This window comes from Equus asinus, chromosome 4 (assembly GCF_041296235.1).
Source record: "Equus asinus isolate D_3611 breed Donkey chromosome 4, EquAss-T2T_v2, whole genome shotgun sequence".
NCBI lineage: Eukaryota > Metazoa > Chordata > Mammalia > Perissodactyla > Equidae > Equus > Equus asinus.
In genome coordinates, this window is record NC_091793.1 from 131,757,622 (window position 1) to 131,770,916 (window position 13,295).

The 13,295-nt window shown below is 35.4% G+C and overlaps 1 protein-coding gene across 6 annotated transcripts in view; it reads right to left on the reverse strand.

The window, feature by feature from the left end:
- Positions 1–13,295, reverse strand: part of HECW2 (HECT, C2 and WW domain containing E3 ubiquitin protein ligase 2) — a 380,997-nt gene that overhangs the window by 63,363 nt on the left and 304,339 nt on the right. For all 6 annotated transcript variants that reach the window (XR_011502957.1, XM_014835216.3, XM_070508281.1 and 3 more), the window contains one exon: positions 11,216–11,312. Coding sequence is in view for 5 of the 6 variants with exons in the window: in XM_014835216.3 (XP_014690702.1) it covers positions 11,216–11,312 (97 nt within the window). In the remaining variant the exon portion in view is untranslated. The remainder of the gene's footprint in view (positions 1–11,215; positions 11,313–13,295) is intronic.

Below are 13,295 nucleotides of genomic sequence, written 5' to 3' on the forward strand. Positions count from 1 at the left end.
CTTTGTGTCCCCAAATACCCATATCCTGTGCACACAAGGAGTGCTCATTGAAATATAAACCGGGCACAAGACGAGTTAATGTCAAAATAACCAAGTTGGCTCCTAACAAATTTTCCTGAGACCACTCACTGTTTAGAATAAACTAAACTATCTTGCTATCATTTTTTTGTTGTGGCTGAGAAAAAGAATCAGAAGGCTGACAGATTATTTACTAAAACAGAACCCACCGAGGGAAGTGCAAAGACAGGTAAAGAGGCACTCTCTTAATAAGAAAACTCACAGCTGTTATAGCAAGATGCTAAACTGTGACAACCTCAGAAACAAGTTGGTAGCGATTGCTGTGTCTCAGATGCTCAGAATATTTAGACCTTTGTAAACACTTCCTCCAGTGCACAGAATCACCCCAGAAGATCAACTTTAGCAGAAGATCATTTGAGGACAAAGAACACAGTCTCAAGACCGGAATTCCCACAGAAAATAATCTCATTGAAACCAACCAACATTTTGGTGAAGTTAAAGAAGAACACGTGGTCAGAAACAATCAGAAGCAGCCATGCTTCTAAACCACAAAACTCTCTGGATTGCAGACTCTGCACACACATGGTTCAGTAACACCTTCAAAAATACATATGTTGTTTAACACTGCGTGAGGGCAATTTTGGAGAAATCCCCCATGACTTCTCTAATGGTGTAATGTCGAGAAAGGAGAATTAGCATTGATCATTCATACTCTTTATTACAATCACAGGGCATGGTCTGACCCGAAGGATGGAGCCAAGCAGTAGAAAGAGCAACTTTTCTTTCTACTTTCCATTATATAGGTTAGATTTAGAAATATAGGTCCATTATGGTCACATGATTCTTGTGGACACATAGAAGTGGCATCAGTCAGTCATATGTTTAGGGGCAAAATTTGTTGTAAACAGATATAAATCAGCTCCCTTGCTAAAAATTTAGAGTTAGTTAACTCTCTTTGCTTGTTTCCTCCTCTTGAAATAAGCATAATTATAGTACCTGCCTCATAGGGTTGGGGAAAGGATTAAATGAACAAAAGCAAATAAAATAGAACGGCATGGAACCTATTACATAGGAGCGCTCAATAATTTTTATCTATTGAGTATATTATTAAGTAGGCCTCCTAATTATTTATTCCTTTTTCAATAGACAGTATGATCTATTGAAAATAGAGCCAAACTAGATGGCTGGTGACCAACTCCTTTTTCTGTTTCTGTTGTTAGCAAGTTGTTTTAATCATGCTGTTTACCTTGGTTAATTCCACAAATATTTATTGAGTACTTCTATGATATGCAGTAGATAAGACATTGGCCTCTCTATAAACCTGAAAAAAATGCCGTGAGTACCAAAGAGATAACGCATATGAAGGCTTCACACTTCTCATAATTTAATAGATAATAGGAAACATTATTCTCAATCAATCAAAATTCTATATAAAGCAAAACCATTTTGGACTCCAAAAAGGAGTTTAGTTATTACACACAAAAACATGTGGTTATAAGACGCCTTACCTAAGGCATTTTAACAGCTTGAACCTAGAAGCCCACCATTATTCTGAAGAATTAATACCTAGAATATACTAGAACGTATAACTAGAGGTTTGTATTTTCTTATGTATTATAATATTTTATTAAGCATTTGTTAAGTGTTTTAACTAAAGATATAGTCAGGAATTGATACTATGTTATATCTGCCTGTAGTTTTATTTTAAAATAATTATATACATAAAAAACTCAAACAAATTGGTTACTGTGAAGTAATTAGAATGGACAAGCCAGTTAAGCAGCACGTAAAGCGACAGATAGGGAGAAGGCAGTATTTTCTAAACAGTGATATAAAATGTCAAGGCAAGGGAAAAAAGAACTTGAAGCACCAATTTCTGGAAAATAGTACTACAAAAATTAGTAGTTTCCTACATTTTGGCAGTCACTATTTAGAAGACTTAAAAAAAAAAGCCCACTCAAAACAGAAACAAAAACATAAAATACTTTGGGAGAACCTAAATAAGAAACTTTCATTCAGTTCCTAAATAAATAAACAAGAAAATTTTATTGTAAGAAATGAAAGGGTTGAATACTGGAAAAATACATATGGTTGTAGAAGAAAAACAGAAAACTATAAATATTTTAATTACATCCAAATAACTCAAAAATAAAAGACAATTCCCATCAAAATCGCAACATAATTTTGTTATTGTTGAGTTTGAATGAAAATCATTATTTAATGGGATCATCATTTACATTTTAAAAAAAAACTTCAGGTGTATATCGTTATATATTCCAATTCCTGTGTAGATCACACCGTGTTCACCACCCTTAGACTAATTACAATCCACCACCACACACACGTGCCTAACCACCCCTTTCCCCTCCTCCCTCCCCTGGACATAATTTTAAGAGTTGAGAATATTATTCAAAATTCCATCTCAATACTCAGAATAATATTATGTGCTAGAGAAATTTAGCCAAGTTTTCAAAGTAAATAATTGTTATATTTCCTGAGATCTAAAATGACATCTTAGAATATACAAAGATGTATAAATTGTTCTATTAAAAGGGTAGATTCTGTATCTTTATATATGCGATTTTGTGTAATGGAAATGTAGTTACTTGCCCTTTGAGATAAATAGTTTTATCAAGTTTTTCATTGTTTATCATTAAGCTATCATTAAGTCCCAAATATACTGCCCATGAAATTGATTGATTTACCAAATATTTCTCACTCACTCTATGCAATATAAGATATGCGGATTAAAAAGATGAGTTGAGATATAGACCTTGACTTCATGTTGCTTACACTTGCTTTGGCATGTATAAGTACATAGGAATGCATATGGTAGAAGAATACAAGATGTTTTAAAACATTTTAGCCACAGATGGTACTATTATGCCATTTCTATTGTAAATTATAAAAGTCAGACAAATAGGATACCTTATTTTTAGGACAATGGCACTCTGCTGGGTCTGGAAGAATGTGTTCTATAAAATGTACCCCCAAGGATTGAGAGTAATAACTGATTCACTGGGATATATTAATAGTGTCCCATTGTACGTAAGACAATGTGCATGAAACAAGGAGATTTAAATTTTACCCAAGTTAATTTTTCTGAAGACAGTTTCCATGACTATCAAAATCCACTGAGAGAGACAGGAAAAAATTCCTTATTGATATAGAGGGGATGCATATTTTGTTTGCTTTGTAAGAAACGCTTCTGATTCACTAATAACTTAGCAATTAATCTAAATATATACGTAATAAGCAGATTCATTAAAAACCATTTTGTGCTATCATAAATGATAATGCATAGTTCTCTATGATTTTAGAAATGGCTATTATTGTTTTGGGTTTGGGAAAAGCGCTGAGGCTGGATTCAGCGGTGACATTTTTCTTTGGTCCACACTGAGTCCATGTCTGATAAGCTACTGAAGAAGACGATGTTTTGCTGAACTGTTTTCTTGATAAACGAAATAGAATACAGCAAAAATCAATAGTGGAACAGACACACCTAAAACATGGTTATTCTTCATGCTAGAAAATGGTTTGAAAGCCCTGATGGAACCACTTGTTAGCAAGAAAAATATAACGTTTTGGAGAAATATCCAGTGGATGAACATATTTGTACTTTGGGAAATCTTTCAAGTTACATCAGGGAACTATACTTATGGGAAGACAATTTAACAAATACCTGGATGTAATACTTTAAAAGAATTTAAACTAATTTTGCCTATGAGAGTTCTTCTTTTGGGCCTTTTTTATTTTAAGTGATTGACTGTCCAGTTGTTTTAAAGTTAATAGCTATGAAATTCCATGCATGGAAGACATGAAATTAGACATATACATGATGTATATGTCAAAAGCCTGTATACAACTATAAATTAGCATGTCCATTCAAATAAAAATAAGTCGCAATTATTCCTTCTGCAGAAGCCATGCAATAGATGACAGGTTCTAAGAATCTGTGTTCTTTACTGTCCTAGGTAGCAAAATCCCAAAGCTCTCATTAGATCTACGAGATTAGCTGCCTGCAAAGATGTTTTAATACACCTTTGGAGGGCTTCTGAAATGGCTGTCTCAATGACACTGCCATGACGTTTCGACCCTCAGAAATTTCTGATGAACCATGAGCCGGAAGGCTGAGTCCTCTGTGTAGGCATGGAACAATGAAGGCTGGTTTCATCTTACACATGTAAAAAATTGTAGAGCAAATCTTCACGTAGGGTACAGTGTGAGCCCAACACTAGAACACCTTCCTACACGGAAGTTAATCATAGACCACAAGAGCCCCTTTCTGTATTCTAACTGTATTCAGAGTCATGTGGTTCCATTTATTCATAGTCCAGTGTCAGGAATGGTGTAGAGAATCAGAGTAAATCTATGAGCAAATTACTTTAAACCGAGTCCTTGTGATGCAATAAAGAAGTGAAGGACAGACTACTGATATAATATTAACTTAAATTTGTTGTATGCTTACTTTCACTTATACAATACCAAGTACTTTAAATATATTATCTCATTTAATCTTCAAAAGGACTCTGCAAGTTAGAAATTCCTATTGGTGTTTTACAAAAGAGGAACCTATCACTTGGAGGGGTTAAATGCCTCATTCAAAGTCACCTGGTGAGTAAGGTGCAGAGCCAGAATTCAAACCAGGTCTGTCTGACTCCACACTTAAACTTTTCTTTTTCTTTCCAGTTTTATTGATATAATTGACATACATCACTTATAAGTTAAAGGTGTACAGCATAATGGTTTGACTTACATATATTGTGAAATGATTATCACAGTAAATTTAGCTAGCATCCATCATCTCATATAGACAGAATAAAAAGAGAAAGCAAAAAGAGAAAAAAACTTTTTTTCCATATGCTGAGAACTCTTACGATGTACTCTCTTAGCAACGTTCATATATATCATACAGCAGTGTTGACTATAGTCCTCATGCTGTACACTACCTCCCTAGTACTTATCCTGTAACTGGAACTTTGTACCTTTGCACCTTTTGACCACCTTTCTCCAATTCCCCCTCCCTTCACTTCTCAGACCACAAGTCTGATCTCTTTTTCCATGAGTTTGTTTTTAGATTCCACATATAAGTGAGATCATACAGCATTTTCTTCCTCTGTCTGACTTATTTCACTTAGCTTAATGCCCTCAAGTTCCATCCATATTGTTGTAAATGGCAGGATTTCCTAGTTTTTTATAGCTGAATAATATTCCATTGTGAGTATGTATATATACGCGTGTGTGTGTGTGTGTGTGTGTGTGTATCTATCTATCTATCTGTCTCACAGCTGCTTTATCCATTTATCCATCGATGGACACTTAGGTTGTTTCCAAGCCTTGCCTATTGTAAATAACACTGCGGTGAACATGGGAGTGCAGATATCTTTTTGAGTTAGTGTTTTCATTTCCTTTGGATATATACTCAGAAATTGAATTGTTGGATCATATGGTAGTTCTATTTTTAATTTTTTGAGGAACCCCCATACTGTTTTCCATACTAGCTGTATCAGTTTACAATCCCACCTACAGTGCAGAAGTGTTCCCTTTTCTCCACATCTTTGCCAGCACTTACCTCTTATCTCTCGTCTTTTTGATGGTGGCTATTCTAACAGGCATGAGGAGCTATCTCATTGTGGTTTTGTTGCATTTCCCTAATAACCAGTGATGTTGAGCATCTTTTCATGTACCTGTTGGCTTTTGTCTATTTTCTTTGGAGAAATGTCTATTCAGGTCCTTTGCCAATTTTTTAATCAAGGTATTTGTTTTTTTGCTATTGAGTTGTATACTTCTTTACATAGTTTGGATATTAGCCCCATATCACATATATAGTTAGCAAATATTTTTTCCCATTCTGCAGGTTGTCTTTTCACTTTGTTGATGGTTTCTTTTGCTGTGTGGAAGCTTTTCAGTTTGATATACTTCCATGTATTTACTTTTGATTTTGTTGCTTGTGTTTTACCTGTTACATCCAAAAAATCATTACCAAGGCCCATGTCAAGGAGCTTTTTTCCTATGTTTGCTTCTAGGAGTTTCATGGCTTCAGGTCTTACATTTAAGTCTTTAATCCATTTTGAGTTAATTTTTTTGAGAGGTGTAAGACAGGGGTCTATTTTCATTCTTTTACACATGAAAACCCAATTTTCCCAGCATTATTTACTGAAGAGACTGTCTTTTCTTCATTGAGTATTCTTGGCTCCCTTGTCAAATATGAGTTGACCATATATGCTTGGGTTTATTTGTGTTCTTGCTCTGTTTCATTGATTTATGAGTATGTTTTTATGCCAGCACCATACTGTTTTGATTACTATAGCTTTATAATATAGCTTGAAATCAGGAAGTGTGATGCCTTCCACTTGGTTCTTCTTTCTCAGGATTGCTTTGGCTATTTGGGGTCTTTTATGGTTCCATATAAATTATAGGAGTCAAGCCTGAACTCTTAAGATCTATATTCTACTACTTTCTAGGAGTCAGTATTAATGCTGGTCTTTCAGTGAAAGACAGACCAGGACTCTCCAATGATCATTACTACGTGGTATCAATAACTTATTTTAATCAGGTGTTCTAGAAAATTCAGTAATTATGCCTATGTAAATGGTCCCTAAGAAAATAACAGTTCTAACCCCGATTTCCTGTTACTTAAATTTGATACAACAGACATCTGAAGTTTGTCATGTTGATTCCAGACATCTGAGTGAGCAGTAAACAAAGTAGGAGAGGACTATGAGAAAGAGCTAGGCAGGTCTTAACAAGAAAACGCTGAAGGATCGGCAGAAGTAAACTTAGGCTATTTTGACCAAGTAGCTCAGATGTTAGCTGAGATTAATATTTCCAGCCCAATATTAAATGTAGGAAAACTCATTTACTAGAAAACTAGACACAAAATAGGTCAGAAATTTTGAACACTGGGGTTTGTTTTATGAAAGCAAGCTTTCAGAAATTTTAACTTTTTATTTCATAAAATCTGTAATTCTGTTTGATAGTTCTACAATGGCACATAGTATTTTTAAAAAGAAAAAAAACTTAAGAGTATAATTGAGCAATAAAAAAATTCCAGGGCTCTTAAAATAGGATGATGGAAAGAAATAGAAGGTCATATAGTCTGTGTCTGCTTCTGTTCTGGTGAACACTGAGACACGATCCATTTGCCTTTTGTAGCTCAGAATTTCTTGACTTCCAAGTTGCTGATTTAATGACACAAAAAATAGAATGGCCCAATTTACACAGAATGAAAAAAAGGATCACAGATCACATCCTCATGGCAAGGGAACTTATTTAGGAAACAGTCAAGGAGGAATCAGCCTGGAGCCCAAATTAATTATCACTGACGCCCGGGGACAGCTGGACTAGTGGGGAAGAGATTTACTGGCTGGAACTAATAATCACACAAGAGGGGAAATTCGCAACTTTAATTCAGTTTTATGACACTTATATCCTTGTTCATAATACGATGTTGTACAAACACCACTACCAAAAACTTTATTGAATTTGAATTCATTACATTCACCTATAAAATATACTTAAAATGTTGTTCTATTAATGACTATATTTGCCTTCAGATAAAATATTAGACCATTTTAGTTTAGCTTTTATTTCAATGTCACAGCATACAAAAAGCTTCTCAGTATGATTACTGTCTTTCGACGAGGCCCAACAGTAGGATTTAGTAATCCAATGGTGACACTGCTCGTGTGATGGAGGTGGTACTGAGGTTGATATTTCTAACTAAGGAAATAAACCTCTTCTGAGATTAAAAAGGAAAAAAGAGGACAACTTATGAGCATTCACATTTGCATGACAGATGAAGTTGAAGCAGTGATTTAAATACGGAAATTGAAAGCAAAAGCCATAGCCCCTTGCATGGAAAACCATAGCCATTCTACAGGAAAAGATACACAAGTGGCGTCTCAAGGAAGAGGAAGCCTTATATGGATACAAACTAAATAAACTGCTGCTATCCTCTGGTTCAGGAGGAATCACAAGCAAAACAAGAAAAACACAAAGCAAAGAGGTGCACCTATTTGAATCTCCCAAGGGCTAACACTTTTTCCTCATTATATTATGGAGGAAATAAGAAGGGAGACTTCTTTCAAGTCACTGTGACACAGAGGAGAAAGAATGCACACAGAGCTACGCTGGCCTTGGGAACCCTTGCTCAGAATACGACTGCAAGGTCCACAGTTACCTTTGACACACAATTACTCGCTGGCTGTATTCCATGCATAAACTTCTTATCAAAAATATCACTGAAATATGAGATTAAAGAACCCCGGCTGGTTCCGAACCCTGAGTTTGTGGGAATGCTTCTTACAATGCAGTTTTAACTTTATGAAACAGAATGTTCTCTTAGATATACAAACTTCCCCATTACGTTGCTATGATAACCAAAATGCTTAACTACCGAAAACTTTTCAGAAAATAAAAGTGCACTGTGACACACACTGTAAGAGGAAGAGCATTATCTCATTGATTTAAGTTCCTGCTTCCTTCTACTGGTCATGACTGCTACACTTTTTATGATTGAACTCTGTCAATAGTTTTAGAAAATGTAAATGGAAACTTAAAAATAAGTTTTGGAATAAGAGAGGAACATTTCAAAACCTATCAAATAATTTCTTAGCAATAGATTACCATGTGAGATCTATGTTAGAAGAAGAACTGTACTTAACCGAGGACCTCTGACATCACCATAAAATAAAAATCTTCGGCAATCTTTAGAAGATTAGAAACTTTTACAACTTGAAAAAGCAGAGAGAAAAACAAAAACAAAACTGGAAGCTCCCCACTGGGGCCTGCAGCTCTTCCTCTGTTAGGATCTGCTAAGGTTCTGCCAAGTCATTAAAGGATAATGGTAAAGTTGGATGCCCTGTTCAGGAATATTAAATCACACGATTTCTCCGATGGTGGAGATCTGAGGCTATGTTAAATTGGTGTAAATAAGAACGTGGAGTGCAGAGCAAAACTGGAAAATTTCTTGAGTTTCCTCTTTCTGATTCTTATTTTTTGGGGGTGGGGTACTTTCAGAGGAACAGATATTGACTAGAAGTGTGTGTGTGTTGGGGTTGGAATTGGTAGAAAAAAGAGAAAATAGAGTTCTCCTTATTTCATGATTCGCAAAAGAGGAGGGATTTTGTTTGTTTGTCTTGCTTTGAGACCCAGAATCTCTAAGATCTCTCATTAGACAACTAAGGAGCTCATTTCTGCAATTTTATGAACAAAAACTTCTTATACAAGATTCTCTAGTGGACCATGGATTACTGAGTGGATGCCATAATATAAAATATACAAAATGATAGCTTGTATAATTTTTATAATTCTCTGTAATTGAGAACAGCATGCTTGTCAAGTTGGCAACACTGAGACCTGAGTTACATGTTAACTAATTCAAAACTGGGATTTCTGTATGAGCAACGTTTGTAGTGTCATACTTGAAATTATATGTAGCTTTAAGGCTTAGAAACTTTAGAAGGTTAACGGCAACTTTAAAGATATGAGAAACGGATGAGGGTGGGAGGTAGACAAAATGGGTGAAAAGAGTCCAAAGGTACAAATTTCCAGTTATAAAATAAATAAGTCATGGGATGTAATGTACAGCATGGCGACTATAGTTAATAATACTGTACTGCATATTTGAAAGTTGCTAAGAGAGTAGAATTTAAAAGCTCTCATCACAAGAAAAAAATCTATAACTAGGTATGGTGATGGATGTTAATTAGACATTGTGGTGATCATATCAATGATCAATACAAATACAATACAATACAAATATTGAATCATTATGTTGTACACCTGAAACCAATACAATGTTGTATGTCAATTATATCTCAATAAAAAAAGGATACAAGAGACTGAGAGCACCATAAGAATATTTGATAATTTATTATCAAATCAACAAATATATATATATATTTATATTCACTATATGCAAAGTGCTATTCTATAGATTTGAGGAGTAAGGAGGAAAAATAATGATGAGTTGGATAAGATCCCTATTTGTAAGGAGATTATAATCTAATTGGGAAATACAGCATAAGGACTTGAAAAGTCAAATCAAAGCACAAAAGTCACATAACCAAAATAGTATGAAGGACAGCTTGATAACTTTAACAATTAATTATCAAATTAGTGTCTAGACCAGAGGTTATTACACCTGGCTGTGCCGCCGGAATTACATAGAGAGGCTTGAAGAAAGGACATGTTTGAGCTCTAACCCTAGACCTGCTGAACTAAACTTCTGGGCAGGACATGGGAGGATAGGAGGTGTGAACTCAGGGAAGGGAGATGAGACCTGGCATTTTGTCCTTTATGAAGCTCCCCAGGTGATCCTCATGAAAACAGTTTGGTCCAACTGAGTAGTATTTGAGAATCACGGCTGTGGGCCAGGATGGCACCATGCGGCAAAAGTATTTCTACCAGCAAAAGTAACGTGTAAACCAAACGGGCTTTAAGTTACGTCAGATTTTCAGCAGAAACTCGCACTTTTTTCCATCTCCACTGATGCCTAGAACACTGAAGTTGAGAAATACAGACTAGATCATGAAAGCACAGTGGAGCTGAAAGGCTTCAAAAAGGGGCAGCTTGCATTGAGTTTAATAGGAAATATCTTTCTTGCCAAATGCAGAAGAAGAGAAAAACTTGCCAGGGAAAAGGAACAGCATGTATTCAGGAAAGTAAAATCGGGCTTGAAGCGTGATGCTTCAAAGTGTTGTTTAGAAGAGAGGGTTCGTGCAGGGGAATGCTGGATTGTGGAGAGGATCAGATTCCTTCCCTGGGTTCCACTGCATTTTTATTGTGGAAAAATGTGAATACCAAGTCTAGGATTTTATAAATCTCAATTCAATAAACTCTGTGTTACTTTTGTTTACTCAAGCTACTCTCAAAAAGATTAGCGTCTTATTATTTTCATTATAATCTGCACATCTAGGATGCGTTGTTGGCTGTGAATTTTTTTTTCTCTTTCATTCTTTTTCTTCTTTAAGGAGGGTTCTACGTTCTTCAGTCAATCTTATTCAACCCTTGAACTTAGAGAAAAGCCAGGACTACAATGATACGGTGTTGATGACATAAAGTACTGGTGCACGAGATGGCTCTTCAGAAAGCCAGAAAGAAAAGAGTGAATTTCCAAGATGATTATTAATGTTACTGAAGATGTAACAGTTGGGTTTACACGACTTGAACCAAATACCAATATTACAGTTACCTGAGTGAGTGATTCCTGGTAAGGTCAGGTTGACGCTCCTGCAGAATTTCAAAGATGTTGGGTTGGCGCAGAAATGCAACAATCTTGTCATTGTAAGCTGAAAAAAATCAGAAAATATAACAATGTTGAAAAAAATCTCTTATTAGTTTTATGCACATAAATCCAAACTTTTAAAAATATGTTTTTCTGGTTAATATTCTTTATACTCAAAGTCCTAGCTTGTAGTCACTACAGATGCTTAAATTCCAATTTGTGTCAACCCTGTCATATGAGGACTGGACTTCCATCTATTGGGTGTGAGTCACTGAAGCACTCCTTAAACTCACTCGATGAGCCATATTTACTATCACAGTGCAAGATGAGATCACCAGCAAGATTCTAGACGCTGATCGTTGTGAGCTACTGGTTACCAAAATCAACCTCATAAGCAACTGTTAGAAGTGAAAAACCATCTTCTGATTAAATATCAGCCATCTAGAGGAGTAGAGAGGTAAAGAGGCAGAACAAGTTGCCAAAATGCAATAGCTGTCAGCAACAGCTACCAACAAAATGCAGGGGACAAACCATTCCCAAATTCTAGGTGGAAATAAATGCCATGAGCCACACATAGCTCTTTACCAAACCAACTATACCAACAGCTACAACACAATCAGTGTCATCAACATAATACAGTAAAAGAAACATAATACGTTAAAAGAAAAATTTAAATCTTAATCAAGGCTGGCTGATGTTCGTTCACAGAACTTTAAAAAGCTAATTAAAATTTAGTATAGGCCCTGTTAATACCTCTTTTGCCAAGAAAACTAATTTGTTTACTTAAGATGATTCATCTTGATTATAGCTATTTATAATCAGAAATAAAGATATATTTAAATCACAGAACTGAGTGTCTGAATTCTCAAACATTAGCGGTTCTAGTTCAGTCAACACTCTTGTGTTTATAAATATGATCAAGAAATGTGCCTTCTTAAACTAACAAATGATCAAACAAAAGAAGTATAATTCTCTAGACATTTGCCGGTTCAAGTTGTAGTTGCATCGTGCTGCCTGTACGTACACATTTCAGTTAAATTTGAAAAAATTAAAAAGAAAATACAATCTGCTAACATGGAATCCCATTGTCAAATTCAAAGTGTCGCTAAGTGTACATTTCACCATATATAAATAATGAAAACACTTTCATAATTGAAATGTTGTCAATGGGTTTTTACATTCCACCCATAACGAGAGACTAGATGACTTGTTGAGCACACTTTTATAGTGCTTTAAACTTCTACGTGCAGTATTTAGCATCCTATTGTTAGGGGCATAATAAGATGTAGACGTTAGACTTGGATCCAAGATTTCTTCTTACCTAGTGGCTGTCAAACTTCTTTAGGTCAAGGGTATTACATTACATTTCATGGTAAAGTTTTTCCTAAAAAAGTCAAAATTTTAAAGTAAAAACAGACAAATGGAGAGCTGCTCAAATTTAAGATGGAACAGGAAGCCCCTGTGGCCGCCAGTCTGTCCGCTCCACCTGCCGTAAGGTTCCAGGTTTGAAAACTGATCTACTCAACCTCATCATTTTAATAACAACTCAAGTTGATCTTTAGGCTTATTTGCCCAAATTCGTTTATTTTTATTTTACAATTTTGGAGGCTCTTGCTGCCTTGTAGTTGCTACAAAAACCCTGAAGAATGTGCCATCATTGCTTTCTTGTTTGTGAGGCTACTATAGGCTCACACACCATTTAAATTCTGTCCCAAGCATTAGATATATACTAAGTATATGCTTGTCCTAATGCTTAATTTGAAATGACCACATAATACAGTCGCCTTAATAACTTACTTTTCCTTAACTTCAACAATCTAATATAATAGCTCTACTCAGAAAAAGTTAGGGTAGTGTAAAAACATCTCACCCTATAGGATTTTACAAGACATAAGTGTTTTGAGACTCAAATCAATTTCTTAGGGATAAGGCAATCGTTTCTCAGTACAGGGCAAAGAGGCAGGCTGACAATAGGAAAGTCTCAGCACAGAGTGCATGTTGCATACTGATGTGAAAAGCAAAGATAAAGATTTCTGAAAAGGGATGA